Source organism: Branchiostoma belcheri, unplaced genomic scaffold, assembly GCF_001625305.1.
Source record: "Branchiostoma belcheri isolate BF01 breed outbred unplaced genomic scaffold, Haploidv18h27 scaffold69, whole genome shotgun sequence".
In the NCBI taxonomy this organism is placed as follows: domain Eukaryota; kingdom Metazoa; phylum Chordata; class Leptocardii; order Amphioxiformes; family Branchiostomatidae; genus Branchiostoma; species Branchiostoma belcheri.
In genome coordinates, this window is record NW_017804342.1 from 1,235,074 (window position 1) to 1,260,620 (window position 25,547).

The 25,547-nt window shown below is 43.0% G+C and overlaps 2 protein-coding genes and 1 long non-coding RNA gene across 3 annotated transcripts in view; 1 reads left to right on the forward strand and 2 right to left on the reverse strand.

Moving 5' to 3' along the window:
• Positions 1-27: 27 nt before the first annotated feature.
• Positions 28-18,868, forward strand: LOC109484129 (condensin complex subunit 1-like). The gene is made up of 34 exons (XM_019787346.1): positions 28-176; positions 503-626; positions 888-960; positions 1,113-1,171; positions 1,420-1,592; positions 1,943-2,091; positions 2,488-2,609; positions 2,975-3,098; positions 3,665-3,812; positions 4,169-4,291; positions 4,515-4,589; positions 4,965-5,099; positions 5,389-5,479; positions 5,640-5,772; positions 6,058-6,269; positions 6,621-6,790; positions 7,080-7,333; positions 7,749-7,833; positions 8,015-8,151; positions 8,513-8,645; positions 9,056-9,140; positions 9,327-9,524; positions 9,869-10,101; positions 10,559-10,667; positions 11,007-11,182; positions 11,475-11,578; positions 11,974-12,151; positions 12,536-12,630; positions 12,818-12,898; positions 13,335-13,518; positions 13,870-13,987; positions 16,420-16,566; positions 17,041-17,160; positions 17,452-18,868. Exons 2-34 carry the CDS (start codon positions 509-511, stop codon positions 17,586-17,588), a joined length of 4,479 nt encoding a protein of 1,492 aa, XP_019642905.1. The 5' UTR covers positions 28-176; positions 503-508; the 3' UTR covers positions 17,589-18,868.
• On the reverse strand, positions 14,813-16,169 carry LOC109484170. The gene is made up of 3 exons (XR_002141063.1): positions 15,758-16,169; positions 15,158-15,256; positions 14,813-14,959 (listed from the first exon to the last, which is right to left on the reverse strand). It is a non-coding gene; the product is annotated as an uncharacterized LOC109484170 (long non-coding RNA).
• Positions 18,868-25,547, reverse strand: part of LOC109484140 (high affinity cationic amino acid transporter 1-like) — a 17,242-nt gene continuing 10,562 nt past the window's right edge. Inside the window, exons 3-12 of the mRNA XM_019787361.1 lie at positions 23,856-24,048; positions 23,365-23,462; positions 22,945-23,105; positions 22,240-22,501; positions 21,550-21,799; positions 20,991-21,226; positions 20,408-20,615; positions 19,821-19,920; positions 19,581-19,689; positions 18,868-19,094 (exon numbers count right to left, since the gene is read on the reverse strand). Coding sequence (XP_019642920.1) covers positions 18,949-19,094; positions 19,581-19,689; positions 19,821-19,920; positions 20,408-20,615; positions 20,991-21,226; positions 21,550-21,799; positions 22,240-22,501; positions 22,945-23,105; positions 23,365-23,462; positions 23,856-24,048 — 1,763 coding nt within the window. The 3' untranslated portion in view covers positions 18,868-18,948. The remainder of the gene's footprint in view (positions 19,095-19,580; positions 19,690-19,820; positions 19,921-20,407; positions 20,616-20,990; positions 21,227-21,549; positions 21,800-22,239; positions 22,502-22,944; positions 23,106-23,364; positions 23,463-23,855; positions 24,049-25,547) is intronic.

Sequence of the window (25,547 nt, forward strand, 5' to 3'; positions counted from 1 at the left end):
TTAAATAACGTGTCTCTGATTGGTTAGTCAGAATAGAATCAACGGATTCGAAAGAAGGCGGCCATTTTTGATTTCATTTCGAGCGCCCCGGATTCTAAACCCTGAGAAAAGGAAAACATTTCTGAAGATATCAGCACATTTGAAGATTGAGACAATAGCTTCTGGGCTTTACAAAGGTATCTGTGGTTTGTAGCATGTCTTGAAGTTTACGAACTGTATAAAAATACGATACAGCAAATTATGCAGTGCTAGTGGTAGTGCATACAGTGGGACCTTTTGTTGTTGTTTGGGGAGGGGGGCATTTTGATTTTCCTGTATCATTATGTCATCACCAAATTTACTAGCATTGTCTTGTTTCGTTCACGAAAGACATCAGCCATTAAACATTCATTTGAGTCAACTTGTAATGTAGAAAATATGATATGAGTGAAGTTGTCAATTATTCTGTTTTTTTTATGGTGCATAGTTCTTCAAGTAACAAAATGTTGTGATTTTGTTCTAGAACATCATGAGCTTTGAGTTTGCAGTGCCGCTAGCGCGGAAGGACCTTCTGAAACGCACCTCAGACACACAGTATGTAGTGGAGGAGGTTCTGACTGTCAGGCAGATCAACACACAGATTCATGGTGAGTTATTATTTTTCAATGGTTGCACAATTTGCATTTTTGTAGGTCCTGTCAAACATGGCAGTTAGTGTGTATCACCGTATGGCCATTCTGCATCATACTCCTTTTAGTTACAGGTCTACATAACATCTTTCACAGCGTTGTTGTTGCAAAGCCAATCTGTATATATGTAGAATAGTTGATACTGTACGTACTAATGGCTAGGTACATCATGTATGTATGAATTTGTATTTCTCAATTCTATTTCTAATGTCTTCCCAGGTTTGAAGGCTGCCTTCAGATCAGGACCTGCTGCCATCTTGGACAACTTTGACCTGATCTACAGTGTTCTTAGGTAAGGTCTGGGTTAAATCTGGTTTGTGCAAGAAACATCTATGGGAACAAGTGAGAACTGGATGATCTACAAGCCAGAGAAAAGTTAGCACATTGCTGAAGCAATCTATGTGTAATGGTGGAATTACCTAAGTGTTAACTTGTGTCTTACAGCCAGCTAAATGAAGTTGAGACTGAAGTCAAGGAGGAGGTCTGGACCTTACTGGTCAAGGGTGGGTTGACTATAATACATTTATTTGTTCGTTTGTAATTGTTTTAGCCAGTCAATCAATCTGCAAAATGACTTGTCTTTGTCTGGTTATTATTTGTCATGTTGAGATTTAGATAAGAATAACAATGTTCTGATTCATCTGATGTCAGACAATTGTGCTTGTGTACAACAGTAACAGAATAGAGAAATATAGTAGTATAACATTTCATTCAGTCTAACACACTTGATCATGACCTGATCCCCCTGCAGCCGTGTCACAGCATGCAGGCGAGCTGCCAGCCCTGCTGGATACTGCAGACTTTGACTGCAGCACACGTCTGCAGCACCTCAACACCCTGAAGATGACAACATACCTCCTCACACAGTTCATGGAAGCCTTCGAGGCAGAGGACACCAAGCCTACAACTGTTACTGTCACAAAGGTTTGTGTTGTGTGCTTATCAGAATGGTGGCGTCAAATTGCTGTGTAATTAGGCTTGCGGACACGTGACAGACCAAGAGATTCCTGACATTCCTGACTTAGACTTGTCTTCTGTGACCGCGACCACCCCAAGTTGAGTTTGCAATCCACCATAACTTGCATAAAACAGGACCATAGCTTTGGGAAATATTGTTCCCAAAATTGCCTTTGTTGCAATGGTCAACTTGACCAGAAACTGACTTTTCTCACATTTTTGTTGCATGTTGTACTGTGTATGACTATTTTTCATCAATGTTTACAAGTTTGATCCATGTACGTATGTCATATGAGAGTGACCTGTGTTGTTCATAGGGCCGTAAGTCTAAGAGGAAGACTACAACAAAGGGGGACTGGGACTGGGAAGGAGAGCGACTGAGGGCGGTTCAGTCTCTGTCCCAGGTTACCCAGCTGGAGATAGGCAGACTGTGGGAACCACCTGTAGTGGAGGAGGAGTTTGTCAAGTAAGAAAAACAGCTTTGTTCCAATTTTGTGTATGAAATTCTCTTATACTACCTGTTGCACCCTTTACCACTCTAATGCAGTAAATTGAAAGTGTTACTATATCTACAAATTTTATAGTCAAACCTGTGCAAGTAACCGCCTCTACACAAGGTTATCATGAGTGGTCGTCTTGGGCAGTTTTTACTGTATCTCATTACTACAAGTACAAGCTGCTGTACGTATGGTAAAGCTACATGTACTATAGAGAGTGCATTTGTAAGTGGCTTATTCCTGACAATATAAATTATATATCATAATGTTCTATTCCTCAGTATGGTAGCTAGCTTTAGAATCTACATGTACAATAGAGAATGTTTTGTGTTTTTTTCCTGACTGTTTTGTGTTCTATCCCACAGTATGTTAGCTAACACCTGCTACAAGTTACTGGAGAACCCCAGCACCTGTAAGGAGAAGTGCACCAAGGATGCCGTCTTCCACCTGCTGGGGACACTGGTCAGGCGATACAACCACGGGCTGGGTTAGTCTTGTTGTAGTACTTACTAAAAATATAATTGGGTTTCTGAAGCCATTTGCTTTGGTACTTTTTTTGCAAACAAAAGCTGTAAATGCAAAAGCTACATGTACATCCAAAGGATGTGTGATGTTTCGGGCTAAATAAGAATTCTTATGAAGATAAGGAGACATTGAAAAAGCATTGAAATCACATATCTGTATATGCTGCATTTGATATGTGTCTGTGTGTAAGTACAAGGTACAAGGTTGCTTCAGACTTCGCCATCCTTAGGACATTGCCATCTTTAGCCCTGCAGCCTGAGCTCAAATGCCAACACAAATGTGTACATAAAAATGTGAGGTCTTGCTCCCTTATGTCCCCACCTGCAGGTGCTAGCCTGAAGATCATCCAGCTGCTGCAGCACTTTGAGCACCTGGCCAGCCCCATGGCTCAAATGGTGGAACTCTTTGCTCTGCAGTTTAGCACCAAGTCTGTCATCAGTGACATCATGAGGTGGGACCTCGTAGGCTACCTACAACCTTAGAAAGGCAATATATGAGAGAATGTTGTTGTTCGTCCATTGTTCTCGTCAATGACCAGACACATCACATTAGGTTCTGTGTGTCCGGCTCACTTGTGATTCCTATGTCTGCTTTGAAGGCCCTCTTTGAATGAGACTGTACAATTTATCTAAACCTGAACAGGAAAGAAGGTCTACGTGGCACTTGGACCCTGCTCCGCCATCCCTGTGAGAGAATAATCTAAGGATTTGTTTTTACTGTGTTAATTTTGTTCTCATAATAATCACCAGTACATATATAAAATGTTGTTTCCATGCTGTACTTCTCATATTTTTCTTGTTTATTTTTCACTTTTGTCTTTTTTGTCTGCCTGACCCAGATATTCAAGACCAGTTGAGTTCAGTTCGTCCTTTTTAAGGTTACAGCATAAAGTGTTTCCATAAACAAGTTCCTGTCTTGCTGGACCAAAAACAGTTTATTAGGATTGGAAAGTATGAAAACATGGTAAACATATATTGTAGTTGCCTGACTAACTTTGAGTCTTCACTGTCTGTACAGAGAGATTGGTCGTATGGACCCCGCTAAGCTGGTACGTGACAACAGCGGGACACGGTCGTACGCTGCGTTCATGGTGGAGCTGGCGGAGAGAGTTCCCGCGCTCATGCTGCCTAACATCAGCGTCATCCTCTGTCATCTGGACGCAGAGGTCAGTTCAGGTCAACGGTCAGCTCGGATTGGGTTTTAATGTGTAATTGACAATTTAATGGAAAGAAAGGCATTCAACTTTTTAGCCTAGAGTAGAGAGTCTTGAAATTTTACTGCAAGCCTGTCACTCAAAATTTGAATGATGAAATATTAGCATTTACACAAGGATGCTCAAGGTTTGGAATCTCTAGATCTCTGGATTTATATACAAATTAACTTTTTAAGTCTTTACCTGCTGAGTAATAGCACTGTATGTTAGACAACTTGTTGAATGGCCTTGCCCACAGCAAGGGGAGAATATACCATAGGTACATTATCCTATGTGTAAAAGTTTCATCTATTTTCTCTACTCCCCAGTCCTACACCATGAGAAATGGTGTTCTTGGTGTCATGTCTGAGATCGTCATTAAGGAACTCAGCAAAGGGGACCTGGATGACAAGTCTAAGAAAGCACGGGACCAGTTCTTGGACTGCTTAGAGGTAAGATAAGAAAGTTCTCTCTTTTGTAGTCTTGTCAACCAGAGATTGCTTTGCAAGTTGAAGTTACTAGGAAGACAGTATGTCCAAAATGCAGTTGGATTTTTGTAGAAAACTAGTGGAACTGGCAAAAAAGCAATATTCGTTCCTCAAAATTTTTAGATTCAAATATCTTTTGCATCTGATTTGTATCAATTCCTAACTGTTCTGTCCTCCCCTTCTGCAGGATCACATCCATGATGTCAATGCCTTTGTTCGCAGCAAGGTTCTGACCCTCTGGCTCCACATCTGCAATGAAAAGGTCAGATTTCTTACCCTGAACAAGCAGGAACATTGTTGTAGATATTTATGTTTACCTTTGCAGAAGGAAAACCTTTTTGCCTGTTTCTTCTCCAAACACATAAGGTCAATGATCTGGACCAGACGGCTGTCAGCATGGTAACTACAGTTCTGTAGCAGACACCCTGTGGTGTTGGGTTACATTATGTAGTGGGTAGGACATAGTTGGAGGGGCTGGTCACTATGAATATGTGTCTGAATAAGAATAAAGTACTTAGTTTGTTCGTCTAGACCATATGAAGGTAAACATTATGCATTTGCAAATTTTACCTTTCTACGTACGCCAGTAGTGTTATTGTAGTGAGAAACAATGGCAAAAATTCCTTCTGCCTCACAGGCCATCCCTCTAGGCCGGTGGCACCAGCTGCTGTGTCTGGTGGTGGGGCGGCTCCAGGACAAGTCCAGTCTGGTCAGGAAGGTTGCCATCCAGCTGCTCACTACCTTCCTCACATCCAACCCTTTTGGAGCAAAGGTGAGAACAGCACTGAGAAATAAAACACAGAGGACATTGTATTGCATTGCATACATGCATACTAGTATGTTCTGTAGATAAGAACCATGTTTCTGGACTAGTGTTAAGTTCTGACCTACATTTGTTGTCACAAAACCAACTTGTCTGATGGAATCCTCTTGTAACTTATTAGGGTACACAAGGGGTAAAATGTAGTAGGGGGCATATATTGAGCCTGTACATCATTCTGAACATATTCATATACTAGCATTGCTGTTGTTTGTAAGTTTGTTTACGTTTTCAATCTTAGCTCCCCCTTGACGTGCTGAAGGCAGAACTAGAGAAGGAGTCGGCTAAGTTAGCAGAGATCATGCCTGAACAGCCTCTGGACCAGCCACAGGGTAAGTAGCAGACTGATTTATTCGTCCATACGGACAACAATATGGGAGACTGCATTGTGAAGTTGTTTACTATAGCCTGAGTCAACGAAAGGATTATGCTCACAATTTGCCATCGTTTTGTGAACTCTTTGTGTTGTTTTCTGTGTTGTGCCATGTCTAGATGGGCGTCCAGTTGAGGAGGAGTGGTCAGCCATCCGGCCGGAGGTGATGACCGCTCTACAGGACCTACAGCAGGAGGAGGAGGAGGAGGAGGAAGAAGAAGAGCTGATTGGGGAGGAGGATGGGCTTGAGAGGTGAGGTCTTTTTCTATATAGCATAAACCCTCATTTGCCCTTTAGGGTTTTCCAAAGGGGCTGGAGAAAGTGATCTTGATCCAGTTAAGCTCAGTGATGTCCGGTGCTATGTACAGCATTTTGCAGGTTCATCAGGATTCAAATTCAAGACCACCTCCTATCTTAGATGCTGGACTATGCACATGGCAGACTATGGCTATTTATGTAGCAGACAGTACGAGAACAGCTTTCTGTAATCTCCATATCATTGAACTTCATCTCGATACCTTATTCCTACCCTCCCAGTGTTGTACTGAGAGTGAAGACCCTCCTGCAGCAGTCCCAGCACAAGTCAGCAGCCAGGCTGGTGATGGCAGCTCGAGACAGCTGGCCTGACGAGCACATCTTCCTACCTGCTCACACCGGCAGCAAGGAGGAGGAGGAGGAGGAGCAGGATGAGGATGAACTTCAACCTGACCAGAGGAATCTGTTGGAGATCCTGGAAGCCATCTTTGTTGGTAAGGAAAAATTACTGTTTGGAACTTCTTAATGGCAGATGTGCAGTTCTTGAGTCACATTGGGAAGACCAAACCCCTGTGTATCCTCATTACTGTTGTAGTTAGGACGGTTCACCCTTTTGACAATTGATTAGCCAAGAGGCTCAGTGGACTTAAGTCCAGCTGTAGTAATTGCATAGCTGTGTGGGGCTACAGCAATGGAGTTGGGCACTGCCCTATGCACATTTATAGGTGAAGGAAGGAACTTTGATTTTGAGAACTTATGATACCAAAAAAAAAATTTACTAGTAATATATCACCAAATAAACTTGCTTACATGTACAAAATGCATTGTTTCTTCTGCTGACATAGGGACCACAGTTGAGACCCCCCTTCCCAACCCTGAGGAGGTTCTGCCTGAGTCTCTCCCAGAGGGGGGTACAGAGGAGGGGGCATCAGAAGTGACAGAGACAGAGGGGGGTGCAGAAGGTGGTGTTGTTAATGAAGTCAGCAAGCAACAGGTCATCGTGCAGTACCTGAAGGTTAGTATGGGGGGCGTTTATGTACCCATGGACTTTCCTGTCTTTGAACACTGTTGTCATACAAATAGGTCCAACATAGCATTAGCATACGTGTAGGTTACAGAAGATGTAAATATTTAAATTTGACTGGATCAAATAGCTGTTTTAAAAGGGGAAAAAACACTGCAATCATTCTTGTTAATCCACAGCATACTGGGTCAGAACCCTGTCAATCAAATGAAACCCAATCTCTTCCCATTCACTTCTGTCCCACAGAAGTAATCACAGCAATCTTTCTTGTCCCCTGCAGGATTCGGTTAACTTTGCGACAGAGATGCAGCGCGCTATCCCCATCCTGTGCCAGCTGCTGGGGTCAAAGGCCACCTCGGATGTCCTGGAGACCATCGAGTTCTTCGTGAGCGCGTTTGAGTTCGGGCTGGCGGGGGCGATGGAGGGCGTGCGGCGCATGCTGGTGCTGATCTGGTCTGGGGAGAAGTCTGTGAAGGAAGCTGTAGTGGAGGCATACAAGAGGCTGTATCTCACTCCTACTGGGGGCAATCCCAGGTACTATGCACAAGTGTTAGTCAAGCAACTGGATAGATTTTGAAAACTGACAGGTTTCTAGTGACATCCACTAAGTTTTGTCAGTGACTCACTAACAGAATCTGTAGTTGAACAGGTATTTATCTAAAAACTAGGTATGGTTCTCTATCATGCCATAGGAAGGTGTCAAAATATGATCAATATGTACATGTACATTTTTGTGGGGGGCACATCTAATAATGTTTACTTTTGCAGAAGGAAAACATATCTTCTCCAAACACATAAGTCATAAGGTCAATGACCTGGACTAAATGTCTGTCACCATGGTAACTGGTACTGTAGCACACACCTTGTGTTGTTTGATTGCATTATGTAGCAAGTGAGAGAACAGAGTTGGAGGGGCTGGTCACCATAAGTTTGATATTTGTTCCCCCAGAGCCAGAAACCTGGCCATTGTGAAGAATTTGGCAGCTCTGACGGTCAGTGCTACTGTAGGGGAACTCACTTCACTGGAGGAGCTGGTAAGTTAATACAATGTATGACCAACTATTGTGATAAGTGTAATGATAATAATATAAGACTTTAGATCTTTCAGCTATTTGCTTATCTAAATTTATCCTGCTGCATTTTTCCAAAGGATTTGATAATCAGAAGAAAATATCAATGAATGATTTTGTGTACATGTTGTTTTATTCTGCCCAGATCTGTGAGTTGGTGCGCAGCTCCCTCCTGTCCTCCGGTGTGGTGACCTTACTGTGGGAAAGGTTTGCGCTGAAGATCCAGGGCACTACCGCTGAGGACAGCCGGGGGGCGCTCATACTGCTGGGCATGGCTGCCGGGTGAGTAAACTGTTAGATGTTACACTAGTTACTTTTCATTTCAGATGGGATCATTGGGTCTTAGGTGTTGTTTTTGGTGTGTGTGTGTGTGTGTGTGTGATTATGTGTGTGTGTGTTTGTTTGTTTGTGTGTCGTGTAGGTATATGAGTTGCAGGAAAGGAGGAGATTTTGTAACTGTAGATTGACAAGGAGGTCAAATTCATCATCAATCTATTGTTGCCCAGATATGGGTGAATAGACATCCAAGTAATATAAAGAGACACACAACAAAACAGTTACTAAAGATTCAGGCAACTTCATAGATTTTGAAAGCTGTTTTTTAGTTGCTTGAGTGTATTTTTTTGCTCATGTTTTCTCCCAGTGCTGAGCCAGACATTGTGAGGAGTAATGTAGACGTGCTGGTACAGGAAGGACTGGGACAGCGTGGACAGCACGACCTTCTGCTGGCCAAGGACACCTGCACAGCACTGCTCAAACTCGCCGGCAGTCAGAAGGTGCCTGAATCTTAAACTGTGTCTAAGGAAAGAGATTGTTACACTCCAGAGTTGAAATAACTCAAATATACTTTTATTAGTTAATTGTCTCCATGTCAGTATTTGACAATATTGAAACTGTATAGCATTGTTGGATGCAAGACAGGAAAATATTAACTCAGTTGCCATTAATTGAAATTATAGGCAGCAATTTAATATACAGGTAGAAGAGAAAATAACCTTACTAATGCCTGGAGTAATGGTCTGAAAGCTACATGTATGAATAGCATACATCTCTATGGAGATGGAGATCACCACCCTGTATGGACAAATGACCTAAACTAGCCCTAGTAGTATACTGCAGTAAATAATTGGTTGATAATGATATGGTCCAAAATTGTAATAGTCTAACACAGCTGTTTTTCTACCAGCGTAAGGCAGGGTGCCACGAGGAGCCACTCCGCTTCCCCGCCGACCACGACATGTTCACTGGACTGGCCGAAATCCTGGTCAAAGGTGAGGGGGAAGCTATTTGGAACGTCAGACAGTTTTCAAAGTCTATCCAGTCTGTCTGATTGAGTAACAATTTCCTTGACAAAATTTTGATATATTGCAATATTGCAGAACACTCACAAAAAGTATTTCTACCACTGCTATGCACTGCTACACTGAGTTGTATTTCGTTGTTTGTCCTGTCTTTAGGAGTTGAGAACGTGTCAAACCCGTACTGGATCCCCCTGATGGAGCAGGGACTGAACGTGGTGTACCGTCTGTCAGAGAACCCCGACGTCGTCATCGGTAACGTCATCAAGGCCGTCACAACTGTCGTGCTGCAGGCCAGGGACGCTGAATCAGCTCAGGAACAGGCTCAGGAACCTGAATCAGCAGAAACAACAGAAGGTAATACTGGGGGAAAGGCAATTTCTCATCTATTTTTTCAACTCACTGTGAGAAGTACACAAACAGATACATGTGCTTTTGACACAAGTAGTCCATAATTGCTGAAAGTTGTTGGAGATTCTTAAGTTCTAAAATCAAACCATGTCACACAAGAAAACAGTTGCTCAAGCAACTGGATAGAGTTTGAAAACTGTCAGGCATTTCAAGTAGCTATAACATCCACTACTTTTCATCAAGTCTGACAGTTCATAATCTATCCAGTTGCTTGAGTAACTACTTTTCGTGTATATCTCATTACCTGGATGTCTAACCTTCATCAACAAAACCATGTCGCAATTCGCCAGAAGCTCCTGCCAGCCCTGCTAAAGTCATCACGTGCTCCTCTGGTGTGCTGTCCCGTCTGCTGGCACTGCTGGGACACTGCGCCCTGAGACAGCTGGTCCACCTGGACGTGGCACTGTCGGGCGAGCTGAAGCGACGCAGGATGATCCAGGAGGACAGGAACAACAAAGCGGGGAAGAAAGGCACCAGCAGTGTCAACAACACTCCCAGGAACACACCTTCTGGGAAGGGGAAGGTCAGAGATCGCTAGATTATTGGTTTCAGGACTCCAGACTCACTTTTTGACTTAGGTGCACTTGCACTCCCAGCCCAAAAAAATTTGGGCACGCCTGCAAAAATCTAGGTCCACCACCATGAAGTTACATCATCTGATCATCATTATATCAAACAACTGCAGGACATCACATTAATATTGCGTTTTTTGTATGTAAGTTGTAACAATACATGTACATTGAAACATGCAGAGTAGAAGTGCCATGATCAGACTCAGAAAGCAAGAAAGCAAATACAACTGTGTGCAGTTATGATTGTTAAGCTTTGCAGTCCATGATAGGAACATTATAGTGCATGCAGGTCTTGATGGGGGTACATCTATGTATGGAAAATCTCTAGGCGTATTGCTTAATTTTGGGGAGCATATGCTCCTACAATGGAGGGCTTAACATGTAAAACACCTTGTGTTCCTACTCCAGGATGATAAGGAGATGTCTATAGAGGATGAGATGGGTCTGGCTGGGGCCTCGGCTGACGACGCAGAGGCTGACTACATCCGCAAGATCTGTGAGACTGAGGTCGTCACTGGTAAGTCACTAACTATGGTCCAGGTCACGGATCCAAGGTCACGGGTCCATCATTCCAGGCTAGATGATGTGTCCTTGGGAAAGGCACTTGACACAATTTTCCACACTCCACCCATACAGGTATAAAATGGGCACCAGACTTCAGTTGGGGAGGTATTTTAACTAAGGCAGTGGAAGGAGAGAGATGGGCCCTGCTTTCCAAATATCTTTCTCTAGACAAACTAGTGGATCAAAAACCCACTACCCCTATGCCAGCAAAAATCCTATGGGACTACCTTTATTTACTTTAACCACATCGGGGCCTGATCCTGTACATGTTACCTGTGATTTCCTCCCCCAGGATCCAGTCTTGTGGCCCTGTTGGCCCCAGTCATCGTGGCTGTGTGCAGTAACCCCACCAGGTTCCCTCACCCCCAGCTCAGAGCCACCGCCAGTCTGGCTCTCGCCAAGTACATGCTGGTCAGCTCCGAGTTCTGTGAGGCACATCTGCAACTGCTCTTCACCATTCTGGAGAAGGTTGGGGATTTTCTTGAACTTAGAACTTATAATTTGCTAAGTTAGTGGTAAACAGAACTGCAGTTCCTGTATAATCTGCCAGAGGGGGTGAAGTCTTCTATTGCTTTGACTGTATCTTGGGCTCTTTTTCACAAACTTCAAAAAAATCCTTTACCAAAAAGCTGGGATAAAATTGGTGTCCCTGCTTTCAGTTCGTCATGAAAATAAACAATGCGGTTCACACCTACTTTTTGCCTGAATTTACACGTTTTTCTGGTCTGTGTATACTGAATTTTTGTGTTTGTACCACCAGTCTCCACAGCCCATCATCCGAGCCAACACCATCATCGCGCTGGGAGATCTGAGCTTCCGCTTCCCCAACCTGATCGAACCCTGGACTCCCAACCTGTATGCCAGGTACGGCCTGTAGATCAAGAAGATGATAATAAGAAAAGGTGGTACTGTACAAAAATGTAAATGCGTCTACTTTTGCAGTGTTTTGAATTGGTGGTTGAAAACTTGAAACAGTTCTGTAGTACAGTAGTAATACATGTACATTTGCATTGGAAACACATATTCACAGTGTCCTGAATTTGTGTCATGGCAAAAAGTTTAGATATTTACCGTATTGTTCTGTTCACTAAAAAGTACACAGTAGAACGATCAGAACTACCTGCACCTAATCTTCTTAGATGACAGAAAAAAGTAGGATTTTCCCACTCTGACACACCTGTACATTTCCCTTCTACAGACCCCAAGATACCTGATAGTGTATATGTACATATACAAATCTAACACTATTGTTCTCACAGACTGCGTGATGACTCGTCCCACGTGCGTAAGAACACCCTCATGGTGCTGACCCACCTCATCCTCAACGACATGCTGAAGGTCAAAGGTTACATCAGCGACATGGCGGCCTGCATGGTGGACGAGGTGTCCGGGATCGCCGACCTCGCTAAACTCTTCTTCCTCGAGCTGTCCAAGAAGGTCAGGCCGTAATCTCTTAATTATTTTTACCTTCACAGAAGGAAAACATATTGTTTCTTCTTCAAACACATAAGGTCATTGACCTGAATCAGATGTCTGTCACCATGGTAACTGATTCTGTACCAGACACCCTGTGGTGTTGAGTTACATTATGGCGTGCATTACATTACATTACGTAGCAAGTTGTAAGACAGAGTTGGGGAGGTTGGATGTGTTTGAGTTAAAGAGTAAAGCAGTAGTTTGTCAGGATAGACTATGTGAAGATGCTGAACATTGTGTACATATACACTAAGTTTGTCAGGATAGATCTAGACTACATTGTATATGTGAAGATACTGAACATTGTGTACACTAAGTTTAAATGGTCTCCTACTTTTTCTGCAGGGTAATGCCATCTACAACATCATGCCTGACATGGTGAGTCGCCTGTCAGACCCAGGCTGTGGGGTGACTGAGGAACACTTCAGGACCATCATGAAGTGAGTACAATATTCTGTTCTTTACGAAAATCATGTCTCAGATTAAGTTTTTTCACAGTTTTAAGTGTGCAATGTGTAGTGGGACGAAGTTTAGAAATGTATTTGAACATTGTACTGATGATGCATGTGGCTTTCTATGTCAAGTTTGTAGTGTTGTTTTGAACTACCTTTTTCTTAAACCTGCCAGGTACCTGTTCTCCTTCATCCAGAAGGACAAGCAGTCGGAGAGTCTGGTGGAGAAACTGTGTCATCGCTTCAGGGCCACCAGGTAAGTACATCAAATAAAACAAAGGTAAAATGCAATAGTACAAAATAACATATTTGCAGTATATGACTTTGCAGTGTAGTCAGGGCTCTAAATACTGGGTGCATGTGTGCACCCAAATTTGGAGCTGTACAACCAATTTTTTTCTGTGGGTGCACCGATGCACTCAAATATTTTCGTAGCTTTATGTATATAATTATAAAGATATAAAATTTATATAGTATACTGTATATTTTCACATTTACATTTGTAAGTGTCAGAAAAATAATAAAATCTTTGTTGTTTAAAGATTATTCTATGTGGTGCTCCAAAGTTTGTGTACCCATTTTTTGTAGGTTGGATACACCAGTGCACCTATTCTAAAAAATGAATTCCGAGTCCTGTAGTCAAGGAACTGCAAATATTTCCAGATGTACAGTATTTAAATTCTGTGTCCCAGGACGGATCGCCAGGCACGTGACCTGGCCTTCTGCCTGTCCATGCTGTCCCTGAGTGAGAAGGGTATCAGGAAACTCCAGGAGAACTTTGCCTGCTTCGGAGACAAGCTCGGCAGTGAGGACATCCACAACTCCTTCTGCACCATCCTCAAGAAGGCAAAGAGCTTCGCCAAGCCAGAGGTCAAGGTAAGAGCTGAAAAACCTCAACAAACTAAGTAGAAATAGTTTCCATTTTGTAGTAGCAGCTCTGAAAGGAATTTGTGCTGTTCTGCCTCTAAGGTAAAAGGTAAAGCATTGGATCTTTTCCTGACATCTCAAATATATTAGATTCATGCTCTTTGGTGAAGAAGACATTTCTTCTACTCGCAATGTTTTAGAATTGTAACATTTTAGAAGTTACTTAAACAGTTACCATGCTGAAATAGCTATTTGGCTACAGATTTTCTATTGGTTACAAGGTTAAGCAGTAAAGGGAGGAAGTTTTAGTAACTGTTCTGCATTGCTGAGGGAATTTACAGTTCACACTACCTTCCCCAGGCCCTGGTGGATGAACTGGAACAGCGTATTGAGCAGTGCCATAACAAGGGCATGAGCGATGATGAGACACTACAGAAGGCCAGTAAGGCTCGAGGCAAGAAGGGGGGACAGACTCCAGGTAAGGCAAACTCCAACTTTGTACAAAACAGTTGCTTCAAAAATGTAAAAATTACCAATAAATTTGAAACTGTGACTCAGTTTTGCCCACATGGGTGTCCTAAGATGTTCCAGTCCCTAAATTTTTCAATTGATCAATTTTTATGACAAAGAATTTTAGACAACTAGGTGATGGGATACCAGAGTAGGTGATGGGATACCAGAGTAACAGTTACTCAAGCAATTGGATAGAAGAAGACAGTTAAGGTAGTGGATGCTACACATGTACTTAAAAGAAACATCTGACTGATTTCAAAATCTATCCAGTTGGTCCAGTAGCTGTCACTTTGGTTTTGAATTCAATGTTAGGCCACACCAAGTAAATTTTATGGATGACGTCCTTTGGAGACTCCAAATCTAATGCGAGAGGGCGAAAAAAAAACAAGAAGGGCCCAAAAAAACAAGATGCCTAGATTAGAAATATACTAAGAGACAACAGATGTTAGGACACAAATTGAATGAGGTGACACAGTGTAACAAGCAAGAAGTCTTTTATTCATCATCAAAACAGCAATAAATCAGGTGGAACGGCAGTTGTCGTCCTGTCACATTTTTGCAGGCCTGCAGAAACAAAGCATAAAAGGCAAAATTAGTTGCTGATTAACCCTTTGCATGCATTACTGCATTTCTACCTATGCAAATAGTCTATAGGAGCTTTTGAGAAAGAATATCAATAAAGGTGGAACCAAACAAAATATGTTTAGAGCTATTCTACATAAGTTGCATAATGTATTTATGTAGGTAACAAATGTATGCCTACCTGGCAAACAGGGTCTATTGTCTGGTATGCAGCTGAGTCTTCTCTGCCAGTATGGGCAGCGTTTCCTCCTCACCGCAGTTCCAGCACACCAAAGGCAGCATCGTCTTCATCACCCCTGACTTCAGTCTGGCTGAATAGTAGTACTGTGCTACTGGTGAAGTGCATGTCACTGCACTACATGAAACAGGTGGAAAATTATGGATCAATAGTCAATTGTGCTAAAATGCAACTCTTCAGAAAATTTTTTTTTTTCAACATAAAGGCTTAGGTTATATGTTGTAGTTAAATGTACGTCTTTACTGTCCCCAAAGTGCCTTAAATTTAAAGGGTATATTCTGCAACAATCCATATCAAATGTACCTCACTACTCACCTGTGTTGTTATTGCTACATTGTTGTGTGCTCCCAGTCCCAGCATAGGCTGGAAACATCCACTTCTGCTGACCTTGTTCTCCTGATGCTTTCATCATACCTGTATACATGTACAATGTACATGTAAAAGAAAAGTGAACCTTCTGTTCCTAGTTCACAATGTGTCTTAATGCAATCAAAGAAATGGAAGAGCAGACAACGTTAATAAATTGGATATCAAAGCTAAAATGATGGGGAAAAAGAATTCTTATGAAAATTTAGACTAAAAATCCCCCCCCCCAAAATAGTACTTCAAAAAGAGCTTTGAGCTTGAATGCGTAGTTTGTTTACAGCTATAGATGCCAAAATACCTTACAAATCCGACTGAAAATTAGCAATTTACGTGCCAAATGTGGACCAAAAATTTAAGAATAAAAAAAACACATTTTGCCAACATCAAGTATAAATAACCAGAAACGAATAAACGATCATAATTATCCATGCAAAACACATGCAAGGAGCTTTGATACATGTATGCATTTATTTTATACTCCCCTTCTAGGAATATTTCACCCGTGTTTTTTCCGTACAAGGTACTCGATTTAAAACAGACTTCTCATACCTCAAAAGCAGTCTTAGGCCTAGGAACAGCTTCAGTCGTAGCAGCTGTCTTGTCGATCACCATACGGATGAAACACCCGAACTGCCGGAGTAAACCTCAATGCCTCTTCCGACCTTCTCGTCATTTGCAGAAGAATATTTGCACTGTAGTGTGGCTGATCTTGACAAAACTTGCTTGAAATTGTATTGTCGAAACTCACTCGCCGCTACAAGTCCCTCGTACAGTTGCGCAAAAGTTAGCTCTCCCTGGCCGACATCGAGCGCGTACCAGTCAACAACAATGTTTCCGCACGCTTTCACAACCTGAACGCTCACATATTAGCAACCAAGGGTGGTGAGCCCACCATCTTGCTTCTTTGAACTGTGGCGCGCGGACTCTTGTGCGCATGTACACCATCATTTTGCGGCACATGTGCTCTTTACCCATCTTCATCTTCGCGTTACGGGTTTCACGTCAATCTGACGATTTGCAGCACTGTCGTGACTCTTTGGCCCAAGTTACAGGAAGCGGAATTTCTTGTTTTGTTTTCTAGGAACAGGCCAAAATCAATGCGCGCGCGGACGTCATCCATAAAATTTACTTGGTGTGGCCTTATCTGTTGATCCATGCAAAGGCAAGAATGGATTCCAGCCTTCGAAAATTGTTTGAATTTCTCCCTTCAGGTAAAGGGCTACAGAAGGGTCGTACGCCCGGGGGAAGGAGGCGTGGCCGGCAGGCGTCACGGAAACAAGACTCCAGCTCCGAGGACGACGGACCAAACCATTCACCTACACAGGGGGAGGAGCATCCTGCTAAGAGGGGGATGAAAGGTGAACAACTCCTGCAGTTTTACCAAATTTTATACTGATTTTGTCATTCAGGATTTTAAAGGCAGTTCTGGTAGGTTATGAATTGTTTCTTGCTTATTTTTTTGTTTTGTTTAGCATTGTAGAAGTAAACACCAATTTTTGCTCTTCTTTCTCTTTTCCAAACACATTAAGTCAATTACATGGACAAGATGACTGTTGCCATGGTAACTGATGTTGTAGCAGACACCCTGTGGTGTTTGGTTACATGTACATTATGTAGCAAGTGGCAGGATAGACTTGGAGGGGCTGGTAAATGTATAAATAAATGTGTTAAGTAAGAATAAACAGTTTACTGGGCTAGACCATGATATGTGAAGGTAAATATCATACATGTACATTTGCTAAATGCAAATGTTACCTTTCTAGTAGATGTCTGACTTCCCTATTGTGAGAACAGGTTGGTTGTTTTAAGATGCATATTTCTCACATGTGTAGGCAAGAAGAACAGCCAGAAGGCAGAAAAGAAGAACAGAAAGACGGTTTCTTTCTCAAGCGATGAAGACAGCGATATTGAGCTGTTTGATGTGAATGAAGGTTCAACAGCAGCTGATCCAGGTTAGTTACTTGTATGTTGTATAAATTGTCCACAGTTTTTGTTGGATGCTTGGTCAACATCGCATCAGAATTTTGCCTTATGCAGACGGTGTCTCTTCGGACACAACATTGAAAACTGCAGGCAGGAATGTCATCCGTAATTGAAAGAATATGACCTTAAATGAGACGTTCTGCCGAAGTGCTATACATTTTGGGTTTCATGCAGATGCAGTACATTCTGCCGACATGCTATGAAGGCTGCAATAAAGAGGGAGAATGTGAACAAAATTGTTGTGTTTGTGTATTGCACAGATGGTGAGAGTGACCAGGAGAACACAGACCCTCGACCCAACCTCACCCCCATCCGCCGAGCCAAGGGCAGGAAACACAGTAAAAAACACCTCTCAGCCGCAGATAACAGCTTCTCAGAGGCTACACCTGTCAAATAACACTCCAGATCTTACAGGATGTCCAGTTTACACCACTACTGCCTGTCCTATATCCTTGTAGAAGGCCACTTGATGTTACTTGTACATGTGCTACTGTTTAAATGTTTGTAGTTTTGTATTCTTGAGTGTTTGAGTCCTGGACTGAGGTCTGTCTTTGTCAGGAATGTGCCAACTTTTCTATACAAATAGTGGAATCTCTGTGGAAGAGTGTTTTTATGTTGTCACATCATTAAGTAAGCACTGTTACACGATATACTTTGATAACTGGTCAATAGATGGATGATATGTCATGTTTCATAACATGATGATTTTTATATCGGACCTGTTTTATAAAGATATAGAAGTAGGAGGAAATGAGTAAAGTACTCTGTTTTCTTCAATTTGTTCCTTAATCCCTTAAAAGTGGTTATAGTTTTAGATTCTGTTGTATAAAAATTTTAATTTTTTTATGAATTTAACTGCATAATCTCTTCATATGTTGTATCACTTTACACCTTCTTCTTATGATTTTAAAGATGAATAAACATTTCCCTCATACCGCTTTAGATTTTACAAGATAACAGTTGTCATTTTTTTTCAACAAAAAGAACAACTCACCTGCCTTCATTTAGATACTGTTGACAGAAAAGAAGAGACTGAGTTAGGTGAAATATATCTTTATTCATACATTCATAACATCTTTATTTTTTTTCTACCATTCAAAACTTGGGAAGTTTGATTGAATGTCAGTCTTAGCAGTCTTATTGAGCTTTGGGTGTAACTTTAATCTGGGCACTGACTTCTGATGATTTTAGGCAGGAACTGTACTTACACTACACTACACACTGCACTATCACAGTGAGAAATACCTGCATTGGTCCAATTTAAACATGGTTGCAAAACCATTGCATTGTGCATTGAATACCGTGATCTGAGACATTTGATGTGTTTAACTTCTGTACATTGCACGTCTCAACTGCTCCTAGTTCTAAGACTTGCAAACAAGCAAAAAACACTGAAAGTTGTCAGCATAGCCCACAAAAGTGTAACGTAAATTCCCATGTGTCTTGCAAGCGTGTACTAGTGGGTTGGGTCTCCACGGCCCTTGCATTTTTAAGGCTCAAATACCTGCATGATATGTGACTCATCCTTTGTACACATTAGTCATTACTGGTCTTCCTATACTGTGAAAATGACAACGTGATCACAAACTTTAGCTTGCTTTTCTACAAGACAACAATCGCAATAGAGGTTGGAAGTTTGCGATTTCAGACTTGGGTATATACAAAATACCATTACAATCGGCCTTTTTTGTAGTCTTTTGGTGGTTTCGTTGTTACGTTTTGTACAACATCTTTTGGTCCTTGGGCGTTCCATGACGTCACGAGTCCTTCCGGTCAGTATCTTCCGGGATTGGCTCGTGTTTGGGAGCGGAAATGACGTCAGGAAGGGGGGACACGCCCTTTTCCTCGGCGCGCCGTGCCTCCATACTGTGACGTGTGCCGTAGCCCAGGTACACAATCATACCTGTAGGGTGGCATAGATCACATAGATACACATGAGCCGACTTCTGTGGCAAATATGGCATCCCAGAGAAAGGTACAAAAATTACAAAAAGTTACACTCAAGTTGAGACAAAATGACAAGTAGAATGCATATCCAAGAACAATTTTAGATTTACCTCAGGCGCTGTAATGGATATGCTTGGACTATCTAGAACCATGGTTTGGGATAAAGCACGTTTCTGGATACGTGTAGACTCTCTACAGTGTATAACCGTACGGTTCGGGATAAAACACGGTTCTGGATATGCGTAACACCAAGGACTATCTAGAACCTGAGCATAGTTTGGGATAAAGCCACACCACGGTTATGGATATGTGTGGACTATCTAGAACCGTCCCGGAGCATGGTTCGGTCCGGGATAAAGCATGGTCTCAGATCGATAAAATCTTTTAGGCTCACCCCTGATGCGTCGCCAAAAACACCCCCACCCTACGTTTGAGTACATACCTATGGCCAGCCATATGGCGAACCGGATCCACGTGGCGGGCTTGAGCTTCAGCATCAGGTAGATATTGACGAACATGGAGACCGGACAGAGCAGCACGCAGCCAGGCACCTTGGAATGACGAGGATTTTAATGTTAATGAATTTAATATATATTTTATGTTACGCTGTATAAGTACTAGGAGTATTTTACCTGCTGAAATTAAATTTGATCAAATAAGCCGTTGATAATAATAATAGTACCTTGAATGGCAGGCGCATGCGGCTCTGTGGCTGACGCCAGATGAACACGCACAGACTCAAGATGGCGGACACCAGTACACAGATGATCAGCAGAGCCCACCTGTGATAGGTAGAAGTATGATAAAACATGTTGTATACATATACACAGTAATGGTGCACGCTGAAAAAAGCCTTACGTCCAGTACAATCTGTTTATAGACCTGCATCTTTTCGTAAGATTAACTGATAACCCGCAGAAGGCATGCACCATGTACTTGTAGGTACCTAATGCATATCATTGCTTACCGGAAGTCTAAAATCACACACACTGTACAGATTTCTTGTGTAAGTCCGTATGGTATACCCTACCCGGCACGGTGCTAGGCTAGAGGCCAGCCCGCCCTATCCCGGGGCCTCAGCTCCCCCACCCCGCAGTACTTTGTATTACAGTGATGATGATAAAATCAAAAGTACTGCAGGTACTAACAAGCTCTACCCAATATTTGGCTGGTGAAAAAGGGCACTAGAACAAAAAGAAAGCGCGACAAAAACTTCTAAAACACGTCATCTTATCATAAAGCTCTGTTTGGAGAGTATCAGGTACTTACCAAGCTCTATCATACACGTAGTCCTGGGCGAAGATAAGCGTCGCGCTGGTGAGGATCATGAGGATGACGATGATGTGGACGGACCAGGACACCAGCTGCCCCGTGTGCTGAGTCGGCTCCGGCCGGGGGTCCGGCACGGACTCTGTCACGTCCATGGGCTGGTACCCGCCGCCAGAGGGCGCTTCTGAGTCCATCAGAGTTGCCGTACCTGTGGCAATGGTTATCAATACTTCATAAGATGGTCTTGTGGTTAGGGATGTTGAATCAGAATCTGAAAGTTCTGGGTTAAAACACCTTGCAGGCTCCAGTGTTGTGTCCCTAGGAAAGGTACTTAACGCCTAATTCCTCACTCGACTCAGGTGAAATCGAGTACCTATCTTAGGTTGGGGCCGTCCTTTGCTTTGTGTACTGAAAATCCTTTTATATCATCATTTGATTATGAGAAAAATCTTAGCATCATTTCTTTTAGATTTATTCATTCCTCTTGACTGTATTTTCTTTAAAACGTAACAAAATCCTTCCCCTGCAACGTTGAATGGTGAATGTCACAGCATTTGAAATTCCCCACTTGTTGGGAACAAACCTTGTTGTTGTTGCTGCTCCTTGGGATTTTCTTGGTCTCCGTCTGTCTCCATCAGTACGAAGCCTGTAGAGTCCTTGGGTTTGAAGTACTTGGACAGCCCGGCCTTTGGTTTGCCGGCTGTACCGTTACTGGTGGTTGAGAGGAGCCCTGTCTTCTCAGACGATGTCGGGAAGTAGGCGGACTCGTCTTTGGTGAGGCCGACTCTCCCTGGCTGGTACCGCATGATCAGGACAGACCTGAAACGGTCGACGGATGGAGGGAATAGCTCACAACTGAACCTCTTCACCTTCTATAAAAATGCACGAGTCAGGGGTATATTAGGTGGTTAAACCTTGCTGTAGCTATTGTTTACGTTAATGCAGCGGTGGATATGGTATGGAGATGGGAAATTTGACCAATGGTGCAATCGTGGGAGCGAGTTCCTTCATGCAATCATATGAGTAGCAATCTATTGCATGATGTAATTCTATATCGGGTATTTCTCCATGACCATGATACTAGTACCCAAAAAGTCTGAAATCTCAAATTTCTGTACATTTCAAAAGATTGCTGTACTTACGCTGCCACGAGTGTGTAGGCCATGAGCGTTCCGATGGACATGATCTCCACCAGCTGCTGCAGATCCAGCACCAAGGACAGGACCGCGGCCAGGGACCCGGACACCAGCGTTGCCACCACGGGGACGGCCGTGCGGGGGTGTACCCGGGCGAACACCTCGCACAGCAGCCCGTCCCGCGCCATGGTGTAGACGATCCGGGGCAGCGGGAACAGGGAGCCCAGGGTGGAGGCAGTCAGCCCACAGATAGCGCCTGCAACAGAAAATGTTATTCTTGGAGATCTTCCCAAACGGATTTAGATAGGAATATTAAAAGAAAAGGGTAAGATTATGGTACTCAAATTACCTTTCTCAGACCACGGGGCAGTAGGATATAGTTCCACTGTGTCTCGGGTTAGCCCATCCCTTTCGTTTCACCACCTTTTACCTTCCCAACCTACAGAAAGATGTGGGAGAAATCTACATACTTGTGACTCTTCCCGTTCCTACGCTACCAAAATAATAATGCATTTTGTTTCATTCGATGGTGTCATATAGATTTTGAGATGCTATTTTCTTCATCAGTTTTTTGTGACCCGGAACTGAGGTGAAGCACTACTGTGCTTTGTCAAGTATTTAGCCAAGCAAAGAACCCAACACACTTATATATCGAGAAGAGTACAGGGTGACCAGGTATGCTTAGAGCCCACGTACCCACGGAGATGATGTACCCAACCGAGTACAGCCCGTGCTGGTCGAAGGCCCGTGCGAGCGGGGCGGTGGAGGCGATCTGACTGTACGGCTCCATCAGCGTGAGGATGGCGGACACGCCGAAGTACGCCAGGAAACACGTCACCAGGGTCAGCAGGATCGCCGTGGGGATGCTCTTACTGGGGTTCCGCGCCTCCTCGCTAGAGGTCGCTATGATGTCGAAGCCCACGAAGGCGTAGAAACAAGTGGCCGCGCCAGAGAGAACCTAATGGGAGAGGATCAACGTAAAAAAAAACTTTCTGGACCGATCTGTGAAAAATGTATTCACCAGAATTTGCTAATTGTGTGATCAATGACAAAAGCATATTGCATATCATTGCAATTGATAGCCCCCCCCCCCAATCAAAATCGTCACATTGTATGTCAAAGGTATATCATCCTCAAAGTTTGAGGGGTATTGAACAATAGGTGAAGCCATATAGTACATGTTAATCTCAAAGTAGATGAACATGCCATCTTTATAGGCTAGGCTAGGCTTTTTGGACAGTAAGATAGCAAACATTACTCTCGCCCACCACAAAATCTGCTTGGATATGTGAGACATTTTCAAACAGTTGCCACAATTTCCCTGAGGCTTAACATCTATAATATCACAAAAAGACTACAGTTCTACTAAGCTCACAAAACCCACTCAGAATACAAACTGACCCCGGAGAATCCGTACGGCAGGAAGTTGTCCTCTCCCGCCCAGTTCTGCCCGTTGACGTAGAAGCAGCCCACCACCACGATACACAGGATGACCAGCACGTTCACGGCCGTGAAGATGATGTTAGTGATGGACGTCTGCTTCACCCCGCTGGCGATCACACCTGCAACACGGCATGTTTAGATAGGCACGGATTAAAACAATACCATCCTTCTCATTGCGTCAGCACTGTTCAAATATCAGCAACCAATCACGTCTCCGTTTTCGTGCAAAAATCAACTGGTAACTTTGCCTCCAACAGCAGGACATGGAGTATCTGATTTTCTGGCGGCCATAGCTATTTGTGTTTCTTAAAAACTAAGAATCTGTCGTTATTCTGAATGGACAGTGCTTTCTTACTGTACCTTTATAGCCTAGCTTACCTGTCATTAACAGTAGCAGGATGAATGCTATGATGTCCGGGTAGGTTCCCAGGCCAGGTGCCTTGTGTAGGGTCCCAATCTCTCGTTCTACGGTTAGTCTGGAGTAGGATAACACACATCGTGTACTATCAATCATATACCCATAATCATCTGGAGACAATTGTTTCGCAAAAATTAATATCAGATCATTAGCAACATTTTAGGAACCTCATTTGAGGGAGCTTCAGACCCTAGCCCCAAACCTCTGCACGTAAAAGAACCCAGCACACGTATCGAGAAGAGTAGGGATAACCCCAGTTTGCTTGGGTATAAACATTAGCTGTAACAAAGCCGCATTGCACTATAAGCTACTTGAAAAAGCTTTTCCCCAGTTAAGAATGGCTGCTTTATCTTACCTTGTAATCATTCAAACATACTGTTAGAAAATGAATCACAGCTTAATACATAACCCCTTCAAGAACAAAGATGCTGGATCCTTGATCTTTTCTGACCTGATGGAGTCGTTGAAGAAGGAGTCGAAGTACTGTGACCAGGCCTTGGCCACGGAGGCAGCTCCGATCATGTCCTCCAGAACCATGTTCCAGCCGATCACAAAGGCCCAGAACTCCCCCACAGCCATGTACCCGTACACGTACGCTGAACCGGCCTTAGGCACCCGGGCTGCAAACTCAGCATAGCACAGCCCTGTCACAACATAGAAGAACAACAACAATTGTACACGATATAATGCATGAGAACAGCTACTGAACATAGTACAAAAAAGGTATAGAATAAAACTTAACATCCTTAAGTACTAGAAGAAAAGGTCTGGGATATAACACATGGTTGTGTATGTTGCTTTCAGAAACAATTGTATCAAGTCACAATTTCTCAATCCAAGAACAAGGCAATCATGATAAGAGATAACAGACTTTAAACCTTCAAAGGTATGCCGCCTCAGGCAGAATATACATAAATGCAGTGTAGAAACACACATAGATACACACACATACGCACGTACCCCCCCCCCCACACACACGGGGGGGGGTGTTGAAAGATAGAAGAAGAAGAAAGAGGGAAAGGTCATATCAACCTGTCCGATATTTTTAGGTTATATATCTGCTACCAGGAACAATAATTTTTCATGTTACTAAAGACCTCAAAATTGTACAATCTCATTCCGCGCCATGCCGGCACATAACTCATGAACTTCCGACTAACAAGATTCTTGTTAACTCTCATCAACGTCTGGTCATAACGCAGCATCTCGCCACATTTCAAGGACCATTTGTTCTTTCATCTTTTCTAAAAGTCCAGCTGCGGCACCAGCGATGATTTCAATGGATAAAACTAGTAACGAATCACCTACAGGCGCGTGTGGCAATCTTCCATGCATACAACTCTAGACAGTACGTGTTGAGATTGAGATATCAACTGTGAACGATCCTGTACGATAACAGACGTGGTACATGACCCGTACCCCAACCCCTGACTATCACTGTGTTAATAGGCTGATGCTAGACTAGATGGGATCCTACCAAGTACGAATCGTTATCTGGTAATATTGTTATCATACTGGGTGCATTTGCTACGCAGCATAGCTTGATTTAAAGCTCATATAATATTCAGATTTAATGGACTAGATAATTTTGTAGACTATATCTTTATGGTATATATCAACGAGATACACGCAATACAATTTTCCCGATTTTCTGATCGTGATGATTTTATATACATGATTAGGCTATGCAAAACATGCGAAGTTAGCACAATTGATGCGGAGACCATAGCTAGAGAATACACATGCACGAACACCAGTGTTTATGGTACGACTATCCTGGCATTTCCTTGTAATATCTCCATACGTCTTGTATTCAGATATTTATGGGTGGCGTTCGGGATCACGAATTCTAATCTCGTTTCTGTCAGACGGCCTACATTTTAGTGGTTCTACACGAAATTAGATGACCCGGAGTGGATAATTCTTTGTGATGCTATTAACGCCTGGATATAAAACTGGTGTATCAAAACCGCGGCTTCTGCCGAAGTGGCTGAACATTTTTCCTATGTCTTTAATAAGGTTCACAAAAGGCTGTAGATTCTTTCCCTCGGAGGTATTTGCTGTACAAGAAGATAAAATGGACAGCCAACTGACGAGCCAATCTCCCGGCCGCTGATATTTATCGGTCCGTCGGAATGGCTCC

Bases quoted from the DNA above. Each gene is read 5' to 3' on its own strand.
- LOC109484129 (XM_019787346.1), top strand. From the start codon at position 509: ATGAGCTTTGAGTTTGCAGTGCCGCTAGCGCGGAAGGACCTTCTGAAA. The intron at 7,334-7,748 runs GTACTATGCACA...TTGTTCCCCCAG, and splicing joins CCTACTGGGGGCAATCCCAG to AGCCAGAAACCTGGCCATTG. The intron at 12,899-13,334 runs GTAAGTACATCA...TCTGTGTCCCAG, and splicing joins CATCGCTTCAGGGCCACCAG to GACGGATCGCCAGGCACGTG.